This window comes from Podarcis bocagei, assembly GCF_964188305.1.
Source record: "Podarcis bocagei genome assembly, chromosome: 2".
In the NCBI taxonomy this organism is placed as follows: Eukaryota; Metazoa; Chordata; class Lepidosauria; order Squamata; family Lacertidae; genus Podarcis; species Podarcis bocagei.
In genome coordinates, this window is record NC_138126.1 from 104875278 (window position 1) to 104901484 (window position 26207).

The following is a 26207-nucleotide window of genomic DNA, read 5'->3' on the forward strand; positions in this document are numbered from 1 at the left end:
GGAAAGGGGCTGCAGAGGCAGAAGCTCGGCTCAGCTTTCAGAAGCAGGGGATAGCACACACAGAGGCTCACTTTCGAAGGCCCGGTTTTGCCCGACGTGGGACAGCATGGTGTAGTGGTTAGAGCTTCCCAAGTTGCCTTGGGGCTGTCGGCTGCTTGGCCTACCTCACAGGGTTATTGTGAGGACAGAATGGGGAGGGGAGAACCATGCACTCCACCCTTGAGGTCCATGGAGGAAAGGTGGGATTAATAATAATAATAATAATAATAATAATAATAATAATAATAATAATAATAGCAGTGTAATAGGAGAGGGAGATGTAGTAGAGCTCTGCATAAAGAAAACAGCTTCGGCCACCTGGGATTCAAAATGCAGGCCTGGGCAAGGAAAAAGAAAACCCAGCGATCTTTTATTTTTGTGAAAACAGCCCCCCCCCATCCGTTTTCAGGCTGCACCAGTAGCTTCAGAGGAGAGGGGGGAGAGGAAGCAGCCCCATCTGCCTGAAGTGAAGCTCTCAGAGGCTCAAGGTGAAGAGACTCTACTGGGAGGTCAGAGGGTAGGCATGACATCAATTATTCCCGATCAGGCAATGGGAGAGTGCTCGCATCTTTCACCCCCAAGTGTTGGAGCATTTCCTAATGGCCTTTAGTGCCGGCCAGCGAGCGCGCCGAATGGCTTCTCAATTATTCATCGGGAAAAGAGGCAGCTTTTAAAGCGGAAGCTGCATTAGCTCCACGGGGGGCGAAAGTGGGTGGGTGGGGGGCCCCCAAGCTGCCAGCAGAGCAGGAGAAAGGAAGAGGGAGACACGGACAGGCTGCACAGCAAAGGGAGGCTGTCGTGCAGCTTTATGAAAACGGGGTGTTTTTTCTCTCGGACATGTGGCTTTTTGCAAAGGAAGGCTTAAACACACGTGCACAACCCCCTCCCCCCAAAAAGACCCCCCAGAAAACCGCCCACGCACCCCACATACCCCACAAACAACCCTGCACGAGTCTCCACCATGGAAATAAGACAAGCAAGTTGTTTATATAGAAAGGACAAATACTGGAAAAAGGAGCAAAGCGCTCCATTAGAAAAAGGGGCACCATCCGAACAGCACCCCTGAGTTACTTATGCATGTGGCATCCTGTTTTTTTGAGTCTTGTTTTTCCACAGTGTTTCCGAAATACACAACACAGCTAGAGGCATAGCCCTTTTCCCCCACTGTCGGCTTGTTCGTTTTGCTCAGAAGGGAACAAAAACTCGGTTAAAATCTGCCCCCTTCCCCTCCCCCCACAACTCAACAGGCCTCCCCCTCCTACTTCACCCCCAAAACCCGCCTCCCTCCCTCCCTCCCCGCCCCCCCCCCAAGGCCTGGCACAGCAAAGCCACTTGTCACCGAAAGCGAAAGAAGCTAAACTAGCAACGGTCCAGTGTGATTCCACAACACGGCACCCACACCCACCAACGGCACCTTGTCGGCCATCCAAGTTACACACACGCACGTACACACACGCGTGACACACACACACACCACAGACACGCATCCACAGAGGCCGTCTGCTTGGACGGCTCTGCCTGCGTGCGAGGCTGCCAAGACAAACCAATCAGATCTGCCAGGAATGGGCAGGGATTCAGAACCCGGGGGGGTGGCGGTGGTGGTGGGAAAAATCACATTGAAATGGGGCGGGTGAGTGGAGAAAGGGACAGGGGAAAAGGAGAATAAATTAAAAAAGGCCGGGTCTCCACAGAGCAGACCCAGCCAGACACCCCCTCTCCCCAGGGCATGTCCAGCTGGAATCCCCTTCCTCCTCCTACTTCTCCTCCCTGCCATGCCTCTGTTCCAGCCCTCAGTCCGCCTGCAAGGTGTACAGCCAGCTGCTCCCTTCATTCCACCGGCACAGGGCAAAGAGAGTGTGCGCAGCCGTCCGAGGTGCACTAAAGACAGAGAGCCACGGCGCACGCCCCGCTCACAGGACCACCAGGCTGGGGTTGCGCAGCTGCTGGTAGACGTGCAAGAGCTTCTCCACCGTCGCCTCCGGATCATTCCCCAGGCACAAGCGGTCACGCAGGGACTGTGCCTCTTTTAGCAGCACCTTCCAAAAGAAAGAAAGAGAGGCGAGGAGTGCAGTTGCTGTGAGAGGCAGCAGCAAAGGAGTACAGTGGTACCTCGGGTTAAGTACTTAATTCGTTCCGGAGGTCCATTCTTAACCTGAAACTGCTCTTAACCTGAAGTACCACTTTAGCTAATGGGGCCTGCCACCGGCGCCCCACGATTTCTGTTCTCATCCTGAAGCAAAGTTTTTAACCTGAGGTACTATTTCTGGGTTAGTGGAGTCTGTAACCTGAAGTGTCTGTAACCCGAGGTACCACAGTAATAGAATCATAGAGTGGGAAGGAGCATCAACTCAGGAAATTGCAGTTGTCCCATATGGGGCTCAAACCTGCAACCTTGGCATTCTTTCCCTAACCAACTGATTTGGAAGGCTGGCTTAAACAGGCGGGCTGATGTCGAACCGGTCTACCACATCCTGTGGCATGCTCCCTCATTCCTCTCCTAGATGTAACAGTCCTCCACTCTCCACGACTCCCCGTTTAGCCCCCTATGAACCAGATGCCTCCCCAACTCCCACCCCCCGGTTATCTCCTTTTTTGCCACCACCCCAAATTACGCAAGCACGGAAGTCTTTGCGTAAAACTCATTTGGATTGTAGAATTGAATTTTCTTTGCTGCTGAATTTGGGTGTGTGTGTGTGAGAGAGGAGAGAGGAGACAAGCCCTGAGTGAAAACCTTAGTGCCAAAGAGATTTAACATTTCCAGTTCCTGAAATCATATGGAATGCATTATAAATGTCTGCCTGAAGCCCTGGGATGAGGGGAGGGTTGAGGGACAGGGAGGGAGGGAGGGAGGAAGAGAGAAAGAAAGAGGCGGGGGTTGCTAATCAAGTCAGGGAAAGCGTAAATAGAACGGAACGCAGTCACTGCCAGATTGGGTCAGCCCAACTGCCTGTCTCAGCCCAGCAATTACAGAACAAGCCATAAATCCATTTGCTGTCATTTAGTCTGTCAACCCGGATTCCTCCGTTTAGGTGTCTCTGTGGCCTGATGCGGGCGAGAGTCGAAAGAGAAGCCCTGGTTAACTGCTCTGGGCAGAGGCAATTCCAGAGCTCAACCCAAGCAGCAAAAGGCCTGGGATTGCATGTGATTCGCCTCACCCACCCACCTCCCTTGCTGCTGCCACCACCACTCCGCTCTCCAGCCTTCCTGCAACAATCCAGGCAGAACTATGTGGCGCAAGATCTGCTTCTGTGGCCCCTGGAACCTAAGGACACCTGGGAGGGTGGTGGTGGTGGTTCAGGGAGAGAAGTGCCTCTTACCTCGTGGTTGGCTTGGATCTGGTGGAGGTATTGCACACGGATATCTGGGGGAGAAGAGTCCTCGGCTGCTTGCTCCAGAATCAGAGTCTGCATTTTTTTAAAAAAAGGTGGGGGGCTCATTAAAGCAAGATTAACCAATGGAGAAATCCAGGCTCCTTGCCTTCGAATAAGAGAATCAGAGGAGCCACACTTTTCAAAGATGACTGGAATGAGGCAGAACAGGGTTCCTGTTTCTCAAACCCTTTAGAGTGGGGAATAACAATAATAATATTATTTATATGTTACCCATCTGACAGCGTAGCCCCATCCACTCTGGGTGGCTCCCAACAGAATATTAAAAACACTGTCAAACAGCAAACACAAAAAAACTTCCCTACATAGGCCCGCCTTCAGATGTTTTCTAAAAGTCAGATAGTTCTGCATTTTCTTCACATCTGACAGGAGGGCATGCCACAGGGTGGGCACCACCACCGAGAAGGCCCTCTGCCTGGTTCCCTGCAACCTCACTTCTCACAATGAGGGAACCACCAGAAGACTCTTGGAGCTGGACCTCAGTGTCTGGGCTGAACAAAGGGGATGGAGATGCTCCTTCGGGTATACTGGGCTGAGGCTGTTAAGGGCTTTAAAGGTCAGCACCAACACTTTGAATTGTGCTCGGAAACGTACTAGGAGCCAATGAGGAGCCTTTAAGATCAGTGTTATATAGTCCCAGAAGCCACTCCCGGTCACCAGTTTAGCTGCTGCATTTTGGATTAGTTGTAGTTTCTGAGTCACCTTCAAAGATAGCCCCACAAATAGTGCCTTGCAGTAGTCCAAGCAGGAGATAACCAGAGCATGTTATCAAGATGTAATTAAAAACATCAAACATTAATAGTAAACATGTAATCTGTGGCCCTCCATCCCTGACCATTCTTAGCCCATGCTGGCCGAAGCCGATGGATGCCAGAACCCCAAAACAGCATCTCTCTCCCTCCCACTTATCTGAAATCTCAGGTACCTGAATGCGCCTGACCACAGCATGGTGCAGCTGGGACATGTTTTCCATCGGTGAGCTCTGGATTATGATCTCCACGGCTTGGATGGGGCCTGCTGGGTTCAGGTCACTGACAGCCACCTGGAGGATAAGGAGGACACACCATTGCCACAAATTCATCCAAACAGTGCAAATTAAAAAGCCCAGCGGCAAAGCGCCTCACTGGTCTGTTTTCAGAAAAAGCCCACCATCCATTTCCATTTTACAGGGGATGTAAGCAGGTGGCTGGCACAGCTTGCCATATTGGTGGCGAAGACGGCATTTGGACCCCTTGGGTCTAATATTTTGTTGCACGCTTCTGCAGATTCTGGGGGAAATTAATCATTTCCCGTCCTACCCTCTTCCACTATTATCTCTCCTCCAACCGTGGCAAGACAGTGCCCAGTAACTTCCCAGACTCCACGGAGATGCCAGGGGAGTAGCTTTAATTAACAGATCCACAGATCGCCCACTTCTCCCCTCTCCTGAATTTACCCAGATGATGCTGAGACCCACCAAACATGGGCATGAATTGGCACCCCGGCGGTGGCCAGCTGAAACGCTGGGCCAGAAGCCCCTGCGCCCTGCCGAAATGAGAGGGCTTGTTGTCCGTGCCCCACTGAAATGCACCCCGATGAGCTTAATCCGCAAGGGCCAGCCAGAGCAGAATTAGCACGACCACTAATCACTGCTGGCGTTATTAATGCTCCCTTGCGCAAAGCCAGAGGGGCCGGGTGGTTGCCAGCGCTCCGCCACCCCCTCGGGGGGTTTACTGGCCACGGTGGCAGAGCCAGCTAGCAATTAACATCGGCTATGTGCTGCGGCAAGAGGATTAAAGGGAGGGCAGCCAAAGCTCCTCTCTGATCACCCTCCCCCTTGAAATGCGACAGAGCTGATGAGCAAGAGAAACCCGTTTATTTAGTGCCCTGGACCAGGCTCCTGCAGTCAAGCGGTAGCAATGTTCATATCTCAGTAACCGAGGGCAAAGGAGACCAAACGCAGCTGAGCCCTTGGGTTGTGGAAACTCAGGCCTTTTCCATCTGGCCCCCCGGGACTCTGTCCAAACTGGCCCACCCCCTTTCAGACTACCCCTCCCTGGCCCCATTTCCATGCCCTTATTAACAAGCACTCCTGCCTGGTTAGAATGAGTCCTTGAACTGTGATGTGTCTTGCCAGCCTGAATGGAAAAGAGAAAGGGAGAGAGAGTGTGTAATGTAGCCTACTCTACAAAGGTGGGACTCACATTTCCTGCCCTGTCCATGTTTGGCTCTAGCCCCTGGCACGCAGGCCCTGGAAGGTCTGCCCAAAAGGGCTGCAAAAGGTACCCCATCCCTGGACTAGATAGAAGGCTGTTGCACACAGCATGACTTTGTAGAATCTGCCTTTGGGTAAGCTAGAGGAGAGGTGGGGAGTCTGTGGCCTTCCACGTGGTGTTGAGCTGCAACTCCTATCATCTCTGACTGTGGGATATGGGGGTTGGCACTGGTGGGACTTGGGACTTCAGCGACATTTGGAGAGCCACCGATTCTCGTATGCCAGAAACCCACCCGTCTTTCCAAGGTTAAACTTGCAAGACTTTACTTTGTGAGTGAAGCAACTGAGAAAAAAATGACAGGGGTCAGAAACCAGGGCATTTGCCCTAGCAGTTTCCACTGCTCTTGTTTAATAGGTTGCCTGCCTGCCTGCCTGACACATACAGACACAACTTGCTATAGGGAATTCTCCCTTACACCTAGTGCTATAGTACTCAGAAAAGGATGCTTTCAGCCCAACCTAGCCACTGTGATTCAGTTACTGCAGTGAGCATGCAGAAATTCCAGCCATGTGCTGGGTTGCTCCATTTATCTTCTGCATATACAGCAGCAATTTCCCAACTTGGAGATGAGAGAGAGGGGGGTGGGGTGGGCAGGACGTGCAGAGGTCTACAGATGTACCGAGGCCTGTGCAGAGCTATGGGTCTCCTCACCCCACAGGTCACGCAAGGCGTGCAGAAAAGCCTGGCAAAAAGCTGTAATTCAATTGCTTCAAGTTTCCTATCCAGGTATTCCCAAGATCTCTTTTCCCTCTGCCATATTCAGGCTTCTTATAATCTAAGGTCAGGCTCCAGAATCTTATGAGGCCAGCAGAGACACTACTCCAGGTACCTGAAAGGGGAATGCAAGGTGAGAGCTTTGACCCAAGGGCAGAGGCTGCTGCTGTACGGAACTTTTCAACATTCTAACCCAAACCACGCCAGGTTTTGGCTTGGCCAAGGCGCCCGCAGGAGGATAACCCTACGCCCGTCTCCCTTAGGCCCAGCCCACGACTCATGCCTTGCCTCTCGGATGTTCAACTGCACTTCGCCTCCATCTGGGGCCAGCCCCCGCACGGCTGCTGCATCCTGGCTCTGCAGGGCGTCCGCCTCGGCGTTCTCCGCCAGCAGCCATCGTAGCACAGCGCAGCAGAGCGAGACATCTGAGCAGCGACAACGGAGAAGAAGAGCAGACACCATCATTAAGCACGTGTGAATTGTGGGCGGCTCGCAGGCGCCATCGACTGCCCCTCTCCCCGATTTCCACCCTGCACCAACCACCTGAAGCGCCTGGGAAGCTGCTGGCCGGGATTATTTGCCGCAGCAGCACAAGGCGAGGCTGTTCCCGATGCAAGTTAACAGGGAGCGCGAAAGACCCCATAGCCCCACCGGTTCTTCTGATTGTCCCTCAGTGCAATATGGCAGGGGGCAGAATATTTGCAAGCCAAGCAAAGGGGTGATTTGATACTGGTTGCCAACTTGGTGGGGTGAAAGGAGCGGCCAGTTGCAGCAGACGGTCCAAGGCTAGGGCACACACCTGGTTTGTAGGCAAAAGACCCAATCCCAAATTTAATGCTTTGCAAAAGCACATGTGCCTGTCCCAGGCTGCTCTCCTCGCTGCAGGTGCAGCAGCTCAAAAGGCTGCCGGGAGCTGGATCCACAGTTCCAGCAGATGGATCAAGGGAACCCCCAGATCCTAATCTCGCCACCACGGCCATCATTCTTGGCAAAGGCATTCGAATCTTACTATGACAACAACCCAACCCAATGAGGACAATTATGCAAATTTATACCCAGCGTAATTAACTGTAAATACAGGATTTGATGCTCCTGGGGGAAAATATTTTTGCTTGTTTTGGCAAACCTTGCACGCCAGCCTTGGCTGGAAGTAGGATCTGCAGACTGGGAAGTACAGATGAGGAGGGCCAGCCTGGGTTTTTTTTGCTAGCATGTGCCAATGGCATTATCTGTCAGGGAACTGCCATCAGAGGGAAGAGGAGAGGAAAGTCGCTCCAGTGATGCAGGGGAGGGAACTAGCAAGGAGAGAGAGAGGGTTCCCACAGGGGAAAGAAATCCAGGGGACACCAGGGAGAAAGGGGAAGCCGGGAGCAAGGTGGAGGGGAGGCTCAGAGACTCTTCCAGTGAAATCAGCGGAGAGAGCACAGGACCTCCGCTTGGCACGCCCACGCTGCGCAGAAGGTTTCCACGCAGAGAATCTAGGAGGAGACTTGGTGTCAAGCAACTTTTATGTTGGAAGAAATTTAGGTCCCGCCCACTGACGGATTCTGCCAGTGACTAAGACAGTCGCGTTTCAAGGGCTGTCAACCGGGGAAAGTTTTAGCTACACGGCTAGCTTGGAGCAGGTTGCAGTTTACGCACAAGCAACTCCAATTCCCATTACATTATCATTTCTTTACTTCACAGCCCCCTTTTCTTTCAAATGGGGAGTTGGGTCCAGGTGCAACTCCTTGCTTGGCAGCAGAGTTTTCCCCACCCTGCTGAAGAATTTGGGAATCATTTTCAAACTTTAAGGTGCTAGTATGGAACACTATATCAGGGAAGAGAGGAAGACCCAAGTTTGCCTCTCTGGTTCGATGTAACTATGGTTCCATAAAGGATTCTGCAGGGATCATCCGCCAACAATTGAAATTCTTCACTGCAGAGATGCCTGGCCTTGAAATTAGCTGCCTTCATACTTAATAATAATAATAATAATAATAATAATAAATAATTTTGTTATTTATACCCCACCCTCCCTGGTTCAGAAAACCGGGCTCAGGGCAACTAACAACAAATTTAAAACACTAAATTGTAATACAACCAAAAAAACCCAGCATAAAATACAGTATAAAAGCGTGAATAACAATAAATTCAAAGTTCAAAAATCAATTTGGGGGAAAATCCATCCAATAAACATTAGATGGTCACCAGGTCTAGCTGGCAAAATTAGTCCTATTTGGGCCAGCGAGGAGGCCAGGGGAGAATTAGCTGTGGGGTCCCAGAGTGGGTAATCTTCATAAAAAGGGGAGGGGGAGGGAAGAGAGGGGAATAAAATTCAAACTGAAAGCCAGGCGGAATAGCTCTGTCTTACAGGCCCTGCGGAAGGAGGTTAAATCCTGCAGAGCCCTAGTCTCAGGGGACAGAGCATTCCACCAGGTTGGAGCCATCACTGAGAAGGCCCCGGCCCTGGTGGAGGATAGCCTGACTTCCTTAGGGCCTGGGACCTCTAAACTATGGTTATTCATTGACCTTAAGGTCCTCTGCGGGGAATACTTAGGTGGGAAAAGGTGCTTAGAAAAGTTGTTTGGGGTCCTGCAAGGCCAACAGCTCACAAACAGAATAATAATCTTTTTCCAGTATCAGTCCTAGGCTTAGCACAGAATACTCAACCTAGGAAAGTCTTTCTCAAGGGACATATGCCCCCAGGGATACCTTTGCAAGAACATCACCGCTGTGGCACTGATTTCTCTGGAATTCAAAGTAACGAAAAACATCCAAACTAAGGAATAAACATGGCCACATGCTACTCATTAACAGCCAGAGGATGGGTGTTTTCTGAGGTTGTTTTTAACCAGCCAGGGTCAAGCGGGCTCCTGCAACAACATCCTTGGAAACGAAGGTATGAGCACAAACCCAGCATTTTCTCTACAAGGTTTGTTGGGGATAGACGGCCACTGTGAGTTTTAAGTAAAACTGTTTCTACACAGCTTGCCTTTGGCCTGGAGACAGAGCCGGAGCCGAAGCCCGAGTCGGGCAGCTTGCATTATTCTCCTCTGCGCCAGGAGGGGTGAGTTGGCAAACAGAACAGCCCAAAGGCAGATATAAATGCCTTTTCCAAAAGAGAGGCTAAAGCAGGAGCTGGCCAAGTGAGCTGCCAGATCTGGGTGAGGACACCCTGAGGAAGCATATGGGAGTTGCTCTGAACTCTTTTTGGAGGACGAGAGGGGCTGTAAACGGGATGCGACGAAATAAAACGACAGCTGGCCGCACGTTGCTGCCCAAGGATGGGATAAAACCAGCCCATTGACAAGGAAGCTCCCCATGATGCAAACAGCCTCCTCTGCACGCAAAACAAGCCACCTCTTCCAGCATGTGTGTGTGTGTGGGGGGGAATAAGCATTTAAGAACCGCCAATGCAGGTGGGCTCAGCAGGCACTAAAAACCCTCACCAGGGAGAGGCAGAGAGAAAGGAAAGAGGTCACCGGTAACCCCCAAGCATCACACACCTGCACAGAAGTCCTTCAGGGTGGTTCTCAGCAGCTCAGAGGACACCTTGATCGAGGCCACGGAGGGAGCCAAGTACGCCTCTCCCAGAGGGCCGAGAACTCTTGGGACCAGCTCTCCGCCGCCTTCAACGCTCTCGAGTTCAGACTGCATCTGGGACAGCTTCAGGAAGGTGTCGAGGGGGTCCGCAGGGAGGGGGAGGGCAGCTGCAGGAGGGGAGGCTTCAGAGATGCTGCCGTTGGTGGCGCCCAAGCGGAGGCACTGCAGGAGGTCAATGGTGACTTCCTTCAGGGGCAGGCAGATGCCCTCTCTGTCCGGGGAGAGGCCTGTGGAGTCGTCGGAGAGCAGGTCGTCCAGCAGGTCGGTTGACTCCGAGACGGTGCCCAGGATCTCCCGCAGGCTGTAGTAGAGGGAGCAGGAGACCATGAAGGGCAGCTCCAGCTTGGAGCCCTCAGCGGGGCCCAGCGGGAGAGTCACCTCCGTCTTGTTGCCGGGGAGGAGCTGGTCTATGGGGAAGGTGTAGGTGGTGGCGGAATCGGACGAGTCCTCTTCGAAGTCGCAGGAGCTGGCGAAGAGCTGGACGCAGAAGGTCCAGCCGCGCTCCAGGGTGCACTCGCTGGCGTTCTCCAAAACGCAGGAGACCGCCAAGCTGTCCTGGACCAGGATGTGGCTCCAGTGGGTGGTGATGGTGCAAGTGATGGGCTTCTGGTTGCTCTGGCCAGACAGCAAAGCCGCGCTCACGTTCATCACCTGGTTCAGACACGTCAGAGCACGGTTCTTCTGGTCCACGACCTTCTTCAGCGATGACACTCTGCAGAGACCGGGGGGGGGGGGAGAGAGAGAAACACAGTCATGCCGGTGCTGCTACTGGAGCCTGAAGGTCCTAACGGATTACAGGGAAGGCCAAGAGCTGGTGTGGATAGACACACAAAAGGAAAGAGGAATTAACAGGGGGCCAAAGGCACTCGCCTGCCAGAAATGAACATGCACGGGAAATCCTGTGCAAGAACACAGGAGAAGACAAGAACTGCCACTCTCCTTTTGCCCAAATCTGCTGCTTGCCATGCCTTTTCTTTGGGTGGGGAGGGGAATGGGTGCGGTCCGAAAAAGGCTACCTGCTGTACAAGCACACCCAGGGTTCAAAATCATGCAGGGAGCCTGCAAACTCTCTGTTTTAGTCCCCAGTTGCAGACAATGGTGGAGCCCAGCCAAGAGAATTAAATGATGGGCTGCATGCCCAAACAGAGCTATAATTGCCAACCTGTTTGCAAGGCACCTGTGGCCAGCTTTTGATCCTTGGATGTTGCCATCAGATTGCCAAAGCTGACCTCCCCATACCAATTTCTGAGGAAGGACAATCCCGTTGGCACTGCAAGATATTCATATGAAAACACCGAGTGTGTTGCGGCTGCGAGACTTTTACATGCACAAAGATGGAAGGATTCATTATTTCCAACAATGGAAGAACGGCTGCTAAAACTAACGGACTTAGCTGAGATGGCGAAATTGACATGGTTGTTCAGAAAAAAAGTCATTGTTAGCATCTGTTAAAGGTTGGAATCCTCTCATAAACTTTTTGCATGAAAAAGAAAATGAAATAACGGTGTTAGGATTTGAGGGTTGAAGAGAACGTTTGTTTGTAGAAAATGACTTCATTGGGTGTTATATTGGGGTGGATGAAGTGAATATTGTTTATATATAGTGGACAGACGAAGAATCAGAAGTCCCTTACCTTCTGAAGTTTATTTCTCTCTCTCTCTTAACCTCTTTTCTAGTTCTTTTTCTTTATTTCTCTCCCTCTCTTTCTTTATTCCTTTCTCCCTCCCCCCCCCAACTCCGCCTCTCTATGTTTTAATTGTATTTAGATCAAAGTCTTTGCTTGGACTAAAAAAAGGAAAAAATATTATTTGAATTTTTCTCTATATGCACTAAAAAAAAGAAAAGGAAAAAATGCACAAAACATCCGGTGTGTGCAATATGTTGTGTGCATGAGAGACAGAGAAGGGAGGGAGGCAGAGGGATGCAAATACCAGACAGCTCCTACCTTTCAGAGACATGGCCTATCCCAGACAGCAGCTCCTTGATCCTCTGCCCAGCTTTGTCAGGGTTCATCTTGAAAGGCTGCGTATCATCCGGGCTGCACAAGCCGCAGGTCATGAGGCGGCCTTTGGCAGATAACGCCAGAAGCTCGGACTCACCTGAGGAAAGAAAGGCACACAAGAGATGGAGATTGGGGCGGAGGGTGGGGTGCTAGAAAACGGCTTCAGGAGGATGTGGGCCTGACCTCAACCCCTCTTAAGGTTTTCAGCTGAACCTTGAGACCTACCAATCAGAGAGCCAGGTGCAAAAGTCATACACTTCAGATCAAAGCAGGGATATTGTCAGACTCCCAGCTCCCATCAGCCCCAGCCAGAATGGCCATTGGCAGGTCAGGTCCTAGCCGACCTTATCGGGAGGAAGAGGAGGAGTATCAGGAAGAATGGACAAAATTTAATGATTATTTAGTTAAATATGTCAAGTTAAATTAATTGGAAATAGCTTGCAGGTACTTGATTGGCTTGAGAGCCAGTGTGGTGTAGTGGTTAAGAGCGGTAGTCACGTAATCTGGGAAACCGGGTTCGTGTCTCCGCTCCTCCACATGCAGCTGCTGGGTGACCTTGGGCTAGTCACACTTCTCTGAAGTCTCTCAGCCCCACTCACCTCACAGAGTGTTTGTTGTGGGGGAGGAAGGGAAAGGAGAATGTTAGCCGCTTTGAGACTCCTTAAAGGGAGTGAAAGGCGGGATATCAAATCCAAACACCTCTTCTTCTTCTTCTTCTTCTGAGTTTATATAAGTTAAGTGATGAATTATTATGTTTAATTTTGAATTGAAAAGATATAAGGATGTTAAATGATTAAGTTAAGTTTATAAGAATTATATTTTGGAAAACCGTTAAAAGGATATGCATTGAAATTCAACCAAGGGGAAGCGAGGAAGTCACTTAATAATGCTAATAAGTGTAATTTTAATAAGATTAAGATTTTTGTTTGTTTGTTTGTTTGTTTATAATTTTGTGAAAACCAATAATTTTTTTTGAAAAACAAAACAAAACAGAATGGCCATTGGCAAGGGATTATGGGAGCTGCAGTGCAAGGGCGACACCCACACAGAGGCGGAGCTAGCTGCTCTAGAACCCGGAACATGCTGTGCACCCGTGGGTGGGGCCATGGGGCAGGGTGGGTGTCCCAGGAGGCTGCTTCCTGGGCAGAGGCAGGGGCGAGCCGCTCCACTTTGCCAGTAGCCTTCCTTTCTTCCCTCTTCCTTTTGCCAGCTCGGGGGAGGCTCCCCCCCCCCCCGAGGAAGCAGCCTGGGAGCGGGGGGGCAATGGCACACCGCCCACCTGTGATTCCCAAGCCTCCCCTGAGCTGTCAAAATGTAGGGGGAAGGGAGGAATGCCACCGGCAAAGCAGCGCAGCTCCGCCCCTTCCCCCAACGGCTTGGGGTAGGCTTGGGAGTCGTGGGTGGGCGGCGTGCCAAATGTCACCCCCCTCAGTGATGACACCCGAGGCGGACCACCCCCATCGCCCCCCCTTCCCTCCGCCCCTGCACCCACAGGCTCTCCACCTCTGCAGTGAGGAATCCTAAGTCCACCATTTTGTTTTGAGCGTCAGAGATAAACTGAGATCGCAATTCTTCCAGACAATAACCTACGCCCAGCTTTGCCTACTGATTTCTTTATTTCAGCAGTATATCTCTGGGGTGTGTGTTTCATTTTTGTTGTAACAGTTGGGACTCATGAATCCTTGCCAACCTGAGATCCAGCAATAATCCCCCATCGACTTTCTTGCCCATGCTTGGTCTAGAATTCCAGTACAGTGGTACCTCAGGTTACAGACGCTTCAGGTTACAGACTCTGCTAACCCAGAAATAGTATCTCAGGTTAAGAACTTTGCTTCAGGATGAGAACAGAAATTGCGTGGTGGCGGTATGGCGGCAGCGGGAGGCCCCATTAGCTAAAGTGGTACCTCAGGTTAAGAACAGTTTCAGGTTAAGAACAGACCCCCGGAACAAATTAAGTTAACCGGAGGTAGCACTGTACTGGCGCTTCAGGGGAAGAAAGGTAAGTCAGACAAGAATCCTTTCCGAATCCACATTAAAAAAAAAAAGGGAGGGGGAGAGGTCTGAAAAACACTGGAGTGCTAATCATGAGGCTGCAATTTCCTATCTGCACACAGGAGCAGCTGCAAGGTGTGGTGAGGAAGACCATGAACCTTATGAGACTGTGCTGAATGTTTGGGAGCCGGACGGCTGCATCAGTGGGAACAAAGCAAATTCGGAAGTTGCCACGCCCCTCACTAGGAAACTGATCACACGGGGGGGTGGGGGGGTGGAAAGCGATGGCACCAGGGGGAGTGAGAAAGATGCAGAGCCGCCCTGGGGACAGAGCAGGAAAGGGAGCCAAAGGAAGGGGGAAAGGATCCTTGATGCTGATGCATCAGCCACCTTGCTACAAAGGAAGCGCACAGCTCCTTGCTGCCAGGCAAACTGTGCAAGCACAAGCGGCTTCCCGCTGCTTGGTCCCCACAGAGGATCGCTGTCGTGAGTGATGCTGCAGCGAAGTGACAGGCAGCTGAAGAGGGGTGGGCTGTGAGGGCACGGAGAATCCGCTTCCGATAAGAGTTCGGCAGCACTCGGGAGAAGACGTGCAAACTCACACATACATGCTCCCTGCAGAATCCTGTCTCGGCTGCGCACAGGGGCCAGCCGGCCTCTTTTCACTTGGTTCTGTGTGGCCGCATTGTTCCTCAGTTTTGTTTCCATCTCCCGATTTGCAAGCTCTTGAGATGAGAGAACTGGCCTGCGGGCAGGGTGGTGTCCGGACAGGACATGGGACAAGGCAACGGGCAAAATCTGCCTCCCTGAGATCTTCAGGAATCAATTAAGAAACCAACAAACCTAAGGTCCTAGTTCTCATGAGCGCACGTGCCCTGTGTCAATGCTATTTTGTCTGCCCTCTCAGCCAACACCATCTTCCTTTCCTGCTCAGTTCAACAGCCCAGTACATGAAAGACATTTCCTGCGTTGTAGAAACCCAAATATTCACAATGAAGTAAACGCTGTAATTCTGAGTCTGGGCAACATCCCTGATGCTGCCCGTGATGGGAAGAGTGGGTGCAAAGAGCCCCACGCTTCTTAATCCCATCCTGGCAGGCTAAGCGGCCCCACTCCTGATCTGCTCTGAAGGCAAGAGACAAATGGCAGCCGCTGAGCCTTTATTGATCCTTGTCGAGGGCGAGAGGAAGGCTGCTTCCTGCACACAGGATATTAATGCCTCTTGCATGGTGAGCAAGCACAATGCAGCTGTTCCACACAAGAAAAAGGGGAAAAAACAAGACTCTGAATGGCTACAGCGTTACAGAGCCATTTTGCCAGAGGAGGCAGAGCTCCTGAACTGCCATTCAATTCCTTCTGCTTCTCTTAGCGCCTGGGGTTGCTCTGTGCCGGCCCTAAGCTCCCCTCTGTGCAGGATGCTGAAGAAAGAGAGAACCGTGGCACCCTGGAGCCAGCGCAGGATAGGCACAGCTTCTGCCAGAGGCTTTCGTCTCTCTCTCTCTCTCTCTAGAGAAGAAAGCAGGCCTTGGGATGAGGCTGGAGACATGCAGGGAGGCAGGCTGGCAGGCAAATGTTTCCATTTTCTCCTCAGAACAAGAGAACTCCCCACTCCTTGACTGGCTAGGCCCAACTTGGGGGGCTTGGCATGAATGGCTCACAGGGAAATGGGGGCCTTAAGGAGGGATGGTAGCAAGGGAGAACTTTGGGGCAGACCCTGAAGATACGGCCCCACACTCACTCTCAGGGGGACACAGGTTGCTTCATCGGCAAAGGCCCCACCTTTGGCCAAAGCCTGCAGCCCGGGGACCATGCTGGCTGTAGCTCACCCACAGCGTGCTAAGGCTCAGAGTGTGGTGGGGGCTGAAGGAGCTTGCTGACAGGAACTGTGGGCGGGGGCAAGAGTCTCCAGAGCCCTGAGCAGCAGCTAACGTTCTTGAGGAGAAGGGTGGGGAGCACTTGGGAAAAGGAAAGGGAAGGTGGGCACAGCAAGGCCCCAAGCTTCCGCCCAGAGTCACAAGACTGTCTTCCTTTCCCCGGTCCTTTTCCTATTTCTGTATTGGCAACTGAACGGGCTGCAAGTGGCACCTCTCTCAGGGCCACATCTGGCCCAGGAGGCTTGTCTGCCAGCGTAAGGACAGATTTAAAATAGTCTGGTCTGTTTGTGGACCTAAATCCCACCCCCATTGTTCTCTGGCCGGTTTGTGGAGCCAAATCCCGTCCCCATTGGTTCTCTGGCCTGTTTGTGGAACCAAATCCCGTCCCCATTGGTTCTCTGGCCTGTTTGTGGAACCAAATCTTGCCCCCATTGGTTCTCTGGCCTCTTTGTGGACCCAAATCCCATCCTCATTGGTTCTCTGGCCTGTTTGTGGAACCAAATCCTGCCCACATGACAGAGAGCCAATGGTGTCGCAGAGCAGTGCAGGCCTGGGAGGGACTACAGCCAGGCCCCAGCTAAGGTACATCCTGGCCACCACTTCCTCACAACTCATCCGCCTTCATCTCGCCATTTACAAGCAGCCATTTTGAGGGCTGCATGCTCACAATGGCCCCATGCCCAAGTTATTCCTGATACTTTAAGCCCACAGAGTAATTCCCTGACACATTGCAGTACCTTCCGACTCCCGGGAAGACAAGGAGAGCGCCACCACACTGCAGATGCTCAAGCTGGCGGGAGACAGAGCGGACGGAAGGGTCCCTGCCGCGTCCTCCACCTTCTCGGCCTCCGGGATGTTGCTGTCCAAGTCGACGGCATAGATGTCGGAATGGGTGCTGTAGTACATGCGGCTTCCCCCGCTACAGGCCGCGCACAGGACGGGCCCCTGAAGGCAATACTCGCGGAGCTCCGGGACCTTGACTTCCTCTCCCTGAGCCGCCTTGATGGCCACCATTTTGCCATAGTGACCCAGCGCCACGACACAGTCGCAGCCCAAGTCTCCGTAGGCGGGCAGCTCCTCTGCCTCTGGGGACCGCCGCTCTGTCCTCAGGGCCCCGATGAAGACAACCGGCTCCTCCAAGTGGTGGAGGATCTTGACGGGCGAATCTTCGCAGCTTCGGTTGTCGGGAGAGCTCAGGGCCTTCAAGGGCACGGAGCAGAGCTGCCCGTCTGGGAAGCCACAGAGGATCATGGGAGAATCCAACATGGCGGCATCGACGCCAAAGAGGAGGCTGAAGAGAGGCTCTTCCAGCACAAAGCCCCCCGAGTGGCGCAGGCCTTCCTTGTGGTCAGTGGCGCTGGGGGATGAGGCGCAACACAGGACGGGGAGGAAGTGCGCCAGAGACAGGTCCCCATCGTTGTTGGTGCTGGTGGTGATATCCACATGGCTTATCGGTTGGCGTGGCAAGTTCCCCCGGTCCTCAGGGCCCGGGAGGTTGTGTAGGTTCATGCACCACTTCCCCTGGACTTGCGAGAGGGTGACCAGGACGTCGTTGAGGAGCGTGAAGGTGCAAAGCGTGGCGTCGGGGAAGGTGCAGGTGTCGGAGCCCATGGGGAGGACGCTGGAGAAGCAGTCGTTTTCCTCGCTGTCTGCCCGCTTCGCTAACCTTCAAAGCAAACAAGGGAAAGCTCTCAGTGGAGCCAAAGGGTATAGCTCAGAAACAAAGGTGGAGGTGGCAGTGATTCACAGAGCTGAATTCGGGAGCAGCCAGCTGGGTAAAGGAGAGGGAAGTTACTGCTCTGGAGGGAGAGCAAACCCCCCTTCCTCCACTTAACCCTTTTGCTGCCCTGAAGACTCACAAGCAGCTTGGGAAGATGGGGAGCTGTGGCAGAGAGGCACAAGAAGGCAAACAGGCACCTCAGATGCAAAGCAGGAGAACCACAAATAGGACAGTGGCTGCCCCAAAGGAGTGTGTGGCGCCCAACTGAATCACTGCATGCGAGGAACAACTTCTGCAAGTGGAACAGGACTCCCTCTTCCTCTCCTTGCCGCTGCCCCAATTGGCTCCGGAGGGTTGGAGGACTGCCCCCCCAGAGTCTTATTGGGGAGGGGGGCCTGGAGGGGAGATGCAAAGAGGGGAAATTCTGCTCAGGAAAGATGTCCTGCACATGCAATGATTTCGTTGGCTACAACTCAAAGGGGTTCAGACTGGGGCTGCAGCATTGGGGAGGAAGGGGTTTAATATCCACCCCTCACCATTTTCCCATTTAGAAACTGTACCATATGGCAAAATGGAGGGGTGGCAATTTTAACTAGGCAAAAAGGTACAGAGGGAGTGGAGAATGCTAAAGACTAGCTTCCCTAGTGCTGCAAATGCAAACACCATCACCCCTCTTTCTGGCTGCTATTACCATTAAAAAAAAATACTGACTGAGGTTGCTGCTGTGTGGGCCAATTCTCTGCCTGAAAACTGCAGATACAGAGTCAGAGCAATTGGTCCATCTAGCTCAGTAATAATAATAATAATGATTATTTTATTATCAAGCTGTGCTTGTTCTTCCTTATTATTAAACCGTAGAGCTGGAAGGGACCCTGAGGATCATCCAATCCAACCCCCTGCAACGCAGGAATATTCAGCTGACCCATATGGGGATTGAACCTGCGACATTGGCATTATCAGAACTACACTCAAACCAACTGAGCTATTCTATTATTATGCTTTATGTTATGTTGTTATTATTATGCACCATAAAACATGTTCTTAACGTTGTACAGTGCCCTGAGATCTTTCGATAAAGGGCAGAATAATAATAATAATAATAATAATAATAATAATAATAATAATAATTGGTACACTGGCTGGCAGTGGCTTTCCAGGTTTTCAGATAGGACACCTCTTCCAGCCGTACCTGAACCCGAGACCTTCTGCATGCAAATCAGATGCTCTACCGCTTTATCTTAAAAAGCAGAATGAAGAAACTACAAAATGACAGTCGGTAACCGTGAAAGGGCCACAGGGAGAAGTGTAAAAACACACAATTCTGTATGTGAATACTCAACTAAGTATTCAAGCCCAACTGAGCCCACTGGGACTTACCCACAGGTAAGTGGGTACAGGACTGCAATATAAACATGACAAATGAGTGGGTCTGTTTGGATCATGTCACTGAAAAAGTTCTAAGCCTGGTAAGGAAGAAGATAGCCTGGTCGCCAACATTGGTGGCAACATGATCATTAATTCCTAAGAAATCTCCATTTCCAAGGATGTGAGAACAGTAAGCATAGAGTAGGAGCCATTCCTTGATAGCCCAGGCCTTCCAGCCCAGACCACTAATCCAGCCTTGTGGAAGAACCTGGAGCCCTCAGAAACAGGTATGAAACACCTGCCAGGTAACGCCCTCGCCCTGTCTCTCACCTGCTTTGGTAGTCCAAGGAAACACAGTAAATACCAACTCCAGCGCAGAGGATATAGAGCTGCTGGTGGAGAGGCAGAAGCTCCACGTGCCAAACTTGATCGGGGAACCTGTAGACAGCCTAGGAAGGAAACAGGCCAAGGAAAGGGAAAGGAGAAGGTCTTAGAAGGTCTTCAGTAATCCTACAAGGGAAGGAGGGCACTGGGAGCCACCTCTATAACCCCATCCCCTGGTTGAGACACATTTTGACCCCGCAGGAAGGCCAGGTATATGGACACACACCCAGAGCAGGCTGTTGATCATCTAAAGCAGTGTTTCCCAAATTTGGGTCCCCAGCTGTTTTTGAACTTCAATTCCCATCATCCCTAACCACTGGTCCTGCTGGCTAAGGGTGATGCATGGAGACCCAGTATGGGAAACACTGGTCTAAAGTGACCTAATATAAACCTTCTTCACTCCAAAGAAGCCAAAATGGCAGAACACCAGTCTTGCTTCTTCATGACTACTAAAGCCTAACACATAAGATTGGCCACTAAGAGAAAAATAAAAGATTGGCAATCTCCTGCGTTATTAGCAGCAGCCTGGCATGGTGAAAATTAGGAAGTGGAGCTTTGCCCGTCATGAAGACACAACGGAAGAAGCTTCACTTTAATTCATCCACGTTGCTCTGCGGTCAAAGGTGTGGGTGCAAAGCCAGTACAAAGTCAGCACCTGTCTGCTTTCAAAGGTGCCACACAGTTCATTTGAAAATAATCAATAGAATCACAGAATCGTAAGGGGCCATCTAGTCCAACCACCTTGGAATGCAGGAATCTTTTGCCCAACGTGGGATTCGAACCCACAACCCTGAGGTTAAGAGTCTCGTGCTCTCTACTGACTGAGCTATCCCAGAGCTTCCCCATTATAATAACACAAGGGGTGGGGTTCACCTAACACACCTCATCAGTTGAAGCCTTGTGCAAGAGGCCTCCCCACCCCGCTGCTCCCACATGCCCCAAAATCATCTTTCCATCTGGCAAGTTGCAATTCTTGAGCAGGCAGAACGTTTGTAACAGTGCAACGCTGGGTTCCACCCCAAGGGTACCCTGGGAATGTCTCCTCAAAATGCTGTAGCCACATGAAAAAGAAGCAAGTTTCCCAGGAGCATCTATTACCTCCTGTATCCTATCCTGAGTCTGGCCAGACACAACATCCTCTGGGTACCATTCCGTATACCCAGTGGTGTGTCATCCGAAGCCGTTATGTCTGCACACACTTTGATTTAACATAGCCTTCCCTCACATAAATCAGCAGCATCTTATTTTTCCTCTCTCTGCCGAGGATGTACAACTCCTGCCATTTTCTCTGAGGAGCATCCATTGCAATAAGCGGAGTTTATATTATCTAGCAGTCTATATGTAATTCCTCATTTTAAGCTGCTAGCAGTTGCCATTGCTGCTGCGCTCTGCTGATGAACAAGTGACATATTTCATGCAAGATGGGCCTCCATTTCAGGAGCGAAGGAGCTGGCAGTAGCCTCACGTGTCTGTCTGCAGTAAAAGCTGCAACAGCAATTCGGAGGATTGCAAAGTGAGCACCTTCTTAAGGATGAGAAATCTGGCAAACGCTAGATGTTCCAGCATCACATGTGATCTGGGGAATCAGCAGCATTAAAAGGAAGAAGTGTTAACCCGTTTGTGACCTACTTCTCTGTGCAAGAGAATAGTGTGGGAGGCTGAGCCAGATATTACCATAATCATGGGCTCCTTAGAAACAATCAAGGGAATAAATTAAAGGGATACATTTAGCATAGTGCTAAGGCTTGTCATGGGCCCAACAGGCAGTAACAGGGGGAAATGATAGACTCCCTACGAAAAGACTTCAGTCGCTCAACGACAGGGACGATAGACAGTGCAAATGAACAGAACAAAGAACACCCCATATTTTACAGTTCTAAACTTTGGTTTAACAGAACTACCCCCAGAGGGTAGAAGCAGATTTCTATCTGACAGATGACACACACAGAAACAAGCCCAGACCACCACAGGCAGATGTCAAAAATTGGATGCCATATGTAAGTCGATTATGTAGTACAGACAACCGACCTGCTGCAAAAAAAGGCTGCTAAGAGTGAGAGAGTGAATTGGAAAGTCAGCAGAAGACCTAATTGAGGATTTAGATGCTTAAGCTCAGGTTGGCACATCAGGGAGCCTTGCCTGTCAATTGCACACGAGACAAACATCCAAAAGCCACAGGTGGTTATGTTGAGATGAGGCGTCCAACAGGTAATATACAAGATCCTCTGCAGAACCAATCCCCAAATCATTATGTAATCTTATCACAGAAATAAAGGGATGGGGAGGGGAGGAACTAGGATGCTCTGTCTCATGCTACAGTTGCCGAGGCAAGCAGGTGACAAGGCACACCAAATCTGGATGTGTAGCCACACAGAATCCATTTCACTCTGCTTCTTGCTCTAAACGCCTATGCACATCTGCTTAGAAGCTTGCAAAGCAAACCTAGATTTGGTCCCAGAAAAGGTACTGGCTACAATTCAGTGGCTGAACAGATGTACAGAGCCTGGCACTCTGTTCTCTTCCATGAGCACATGAATACATATGTGTAAACTCTCTTCACACCAGGCATAGTGAACATGTAACCCTTGAGAGGTTGTTGGGATTCTCAGTTCCCATCAGCGCCAACCAGCACAGCTATTAGGAATGATGCCAGCTGTGGTCCATCAACACCTGGAGGGCTACAGGTTCCACATCCCTGGTGCACACAGCAAAGTTTGTGCAAGTCCAGGGCTTTGGTTCTCAACCGTCTCTCAACCAGATCTCCTAGAGAAATGCCAATTGTTCTGCCACAATACAGCCATAGTCTTCTTCCTCTGAGCACAATGGGGGCAGCAGGGAGGGGGGAATAGAAACGTTCTATTAAAACATAACCATGCATACAGCGATACCTTCCCCACCCTCTGGGGTATATGCTTAAAATGCAATACTTGGGTTTGCTGTGAAGTCACCAAAGGGCGGATCGGTGCAGACACACAAAACACACAGCTACATCTTCTGCCCATGCAAAGAAGCAGCCAGCAGCTGTTGCCACCTTCTAAGGGGCGATGAACAAAAAAAAGGACCACACAGAAACTGAACTACCAAGATGGTAGATCAAGCTTTTATTTTGCTGGCCAACTGACCTCTCACATTCCCCAAAACGTTATGTGGCACACAAAATCTGGGTGCCTAAAACGGTGGGGGTTTTTCCTGCACTCCGATGGGGCAATTTTAGACGAGGTTAGCAATTAGAAGCAAGGCGAGGAAGCAATTCCAGATAAATTCGTGCAGCCTGCAGATGTGTGACATCCTGTGCACCTGCCATTAGCGTTTCAAAGAGTTTGCATCAAAGGGGGGGGGGTGTTCTGCCTGCCTCACAGCATCTGACCCAGTTTCTCCGCGAGTGTCCCCCACCCCACCCCCTGTAGCAAAAGGGACCAATCTGGGTCAGCAGAATCAAAGGCCCCCGCTTACCTTCATCAACCTCCCCTCTTGGTCGTAAACGTAGACGAACTCGGTGCCGTTGGAGAGGTAAATCTGGTTCTCATGGCACAGCACGCGGGGCTTGCCAGCCGCCAGCCCCCCCACCGGGCAACAGAAGCCCGCCAGGTAATCCACCCGGTGCCCCACCTGTGCCATGACGACGACCCCCCCGGTGCCAGCCTGGAAAAGGGACGCGGAGGAGGACACGCATGCAGCAGCAGCAGCAGCAGGGTCGGGCGAGGAGGCGAGAGTCTTGCCTGGGGCGGCCCCTTTTCTCCTTAAAACACGTGGGGGGAGGAAGAGGAGGAGGAGAACCAACGATGGAGGCGCCCTCCCCTGCCACAGAAAGGGACCAGCCTACCTGGGCGAGGCGAGCCCACCCCGACGTGAGCACCCTCCCCTCTTTCTTTCAAGGGAGGGGGGAGAGAAAGGGGAATGAATTAGAAACCCACACGGGGGAGGGAGGGGAGGGGGCAAACCCCACCAGCACCCCTCCCACGGAGACAACAAAAGCCACTCCCAATAAGGTAAAAGGGAGAGGGGGGGGGGACCAATACGCCCCAATGGGGGATCTAAGCAACCAGTTCCCACGCAGGCGAGCGATTCAGCCCCGCTTTCCCTTTCCACCCCCCCCCAGCAAAAGGGGCGGGGTTGTTACTGTGGCCCCGCCTCCGCAGCCCACCCCCCCGGGGCGCCGCCGCTGCTCTAATGCCCCCAGCAGCTGGCGGGCGCGGGCGGCACCTCCCCTTCCAGGCTCTCCCCGTCTCTCGTCTCCTCGCCCTGCCTGTAGCGGGAAGGGATGGTTTACGGCATGCCGCAAAAAAATATTAAAAAGGGCGGAGTGGGGGGGAGTGAAGAGTAGGCTCTGCGTTGCTAGGGGGGCGGGGAGGGCGAAGCTGTGTGCATGGGGAGGTGGGGCCTCTCGAGAACCGTCGGGTTGTGGAAAGGGCACCCAGGGGGTCATCTAGCGCAACCCGCTACAATGATCCCCATGCAATGCAATGCGTACTTCTCGTCTTGTTTTAGGGCGGCTTCGCGGGCTAGGAGGGGAAACAACGGGGCGGGGGGGGGGGGTAGCGGACGAGAGGTTGGTTCAGATGCCCTGCATAGGGCTGACGCCTCAAACTGCATTTGAGTTATAAATGCAAACGTGGCCGGGAGGGAAATCTGCTTGAAGAAAACTGCAAGCCCGGGAGAGGGATGGAGCGCCCATGTGCAGAGACAGTCTACCTCTGAATACCAGGCTTGCATGCAGGACTAGACTGCCCCTTGTTCTGGCCCTGCAGATCCCTCTTCTTTTTTCTCTTATAAGCTGCTTAGTTCATTTTCCGGTCGATCCCCAGCTTTCAGGGCTACAGAAAATAGGTATGTTCTAAGAGCTGGTGCCACCGATTCTTGGCGTAAAAAGCAAAAAGGGAGTTATAGCACTGTGGAACCAGCAGAGGGCATCACTGCCCGCCGTGGGACAGAGCTATATTTGGGAAATAAACCAGGATAAAGCGGAAGACTGAGCCATGGGGAGCAGGGAGAAATGTGGAATTGATAAATCAGGTGCGTTTGGGCCTAATCCAGAGGCTGGCTTCTCCCTTCAGCACAGAATCCAGTCATTCAAGTCCTTGTTACTTCTGACCATTATGCCTTCCATATGCCGTAATAAACCATACATGTTCATCTCACCACTGTAGTTGCTGCACTTAAAAACCATTCAAAGCTCTTGCATCAGTCACAAAAATCACACAGCCAAAATAAAAAAGTGCAATTATTATTATTATTATTTGAAGTATTTTTAGTCTGTTCTTAAAAAAACCAAAACAAAACCAACAGGTCTCCCAGAATGGCTTGTGAAACTAGTAAGATTTTCAGCCTGAGGGCAGGGACTATTAAAAGGTTAGATGTACACAAGTGTGGAAGTTTTGTAGCTTTGGGGATTTTTCATGTAAAACTATTATATACATACATACATACATACATACATACAGAGAGAGAGAGACAGACAGACAGAGAGAGAGAGCGCCTGGTATTATAAAAGTTATCAGAGCTAAAGGCAGTAATCTGATTCAGTGGCGTAGCGTGGGTTGTCAGCACCCGGGGCAAGGCAAGTAATTTGCGCCCCCTAACCCGTGGATTTGCGCCCCCTAACCTGTGGATTTGTGCCCCCTAACCCTAACCCCCAGATGTTGCGCCCGGTGCGGCCGGCCCCCCCTGCACCTCCCGCGCTACGCCACTGATCTGATTTTTTTAAAGCCCTTTTTAAAACATGTATGCATTTAGAGTAAAAGTACAGCATATGAGAAGCTACAGAATGATTCATTCCCAAATTTGGCATTCCACTTCGGACAGGCCATGAGCCGCATCTGTACAAGTAAAGGACTTCAACACTGTGACATAGTGACTATGATGGATGGTGCCTTGGTGCTTCTGTACTGCCTTAGATTTGTCCATTAGGTCAGGAACAAAGTGGCTTGGGAAGTGTTATATTGAAATAAGGGCAACATTTAGGGAAGCTTCCAATGAAAGCTTTGATAAATGTTCTTAGACTTGATCCATTTGGCAACGTACAAAGGTTAGACTGATTCTTCATCTTGCTACAAAACACGGGTGTACTTTGGCTTGTAGCTTCATAAGCAAAGCAACTGTTATTGGGACAGTGTGTTGCCTCGTTTGTCTTTATTTAAGGTTACAGTTTAAAAGATAGTGGGGAAAGCATATAAAAATAAAATACGGATACAGGGATTTCAGTGCCAAATGCTCCAGCTGAACTTGAATAGCTGGGAGACTTGTTACAGCAGAGCTTTCCAAACGTTTCATGTTGGTGACACACTTTTTAGACCTGCATCATTTTGCGGCATGGTAATTCAGTTTTGCTAGCCAGCCGGAGGCTAAATTAACCCCTTCTCAGAGCGTGGGGAAGCGTTTGCACGACACACCTAGCTACACACTGCAGCCGACACACGGTTTGGAAAGCTCTGTGTTAACAGCTTTTCACCAGGAGAAATGTTGCACTTTCCACTTTGGCCACAGGGCACCTTGCTGAAAATTCACTCACTTGTACAACTGGAAGAAAATCGCCTGCCCTGCAATGTTGTTGAAAGTTTGGCAACAACAACAGAAAAGTGAGTAGAAAACTTTGCGGACATAATGCAATATAAAGTGAGACTAAGTGGAGCAAAGCTTGGAGGACACACTTTCCCCCATTTCCGTATGGAAACCCTTCCACGATGGCAGTTATCGAGCTGAATCTCTTGCAGTTTTATCCTGTATAATTTTTGACCTGTTTTAAGAGTTTACCTGGAGGTGCTTTTGGAGGCTTTAACATCCACGAACCAATGTCTGGCATGAATTGCATAGCTGACATGCTCCAAGCAAACTTTTACTGAAATCTCCAGTGGTGTGCGGTGAAATTTTTCATAAGGGAACATCCAATAT

At 51.1% G+C, this 26207-nt stretch overlaps 1 protein-coding gene across 1 annotated transcript; it reads right to left on the reverse strand.

Annotated features, from left to right (window-relative positions):
• Window positions 1-1321: 1321 nt before the first annotated feature.
• Window positions 1322-23477, reverse strand: FAAP100 (FA core complex associated protein 100). The gene is made up of 9 exons (XM_081180869.1): window positions 22773-23477; window positions 19266-19384; window positions 16588-17516; window positions 11928-12081; window positions 9886-10694; window positions 6686-6822; window positions 4354-4470; window positions 3357-3443; window positions 1322-2075 (listed from the first exon to the last, which is right to left on the reverse strand). Exons 1-9 carry the CDS (start codon window positions 22935-22937, stop codon window positions 1950-1952), a joined length of 2643 nt encoding a protein of 880 aa, XP_081036995.1. The 5' UTR covers window positions 22938-23477; the 3' UTR covers window positions 1322-1949.
• Between the last annotated feature and the right edge of the window lie 2730 nt (window positions 23478-26207).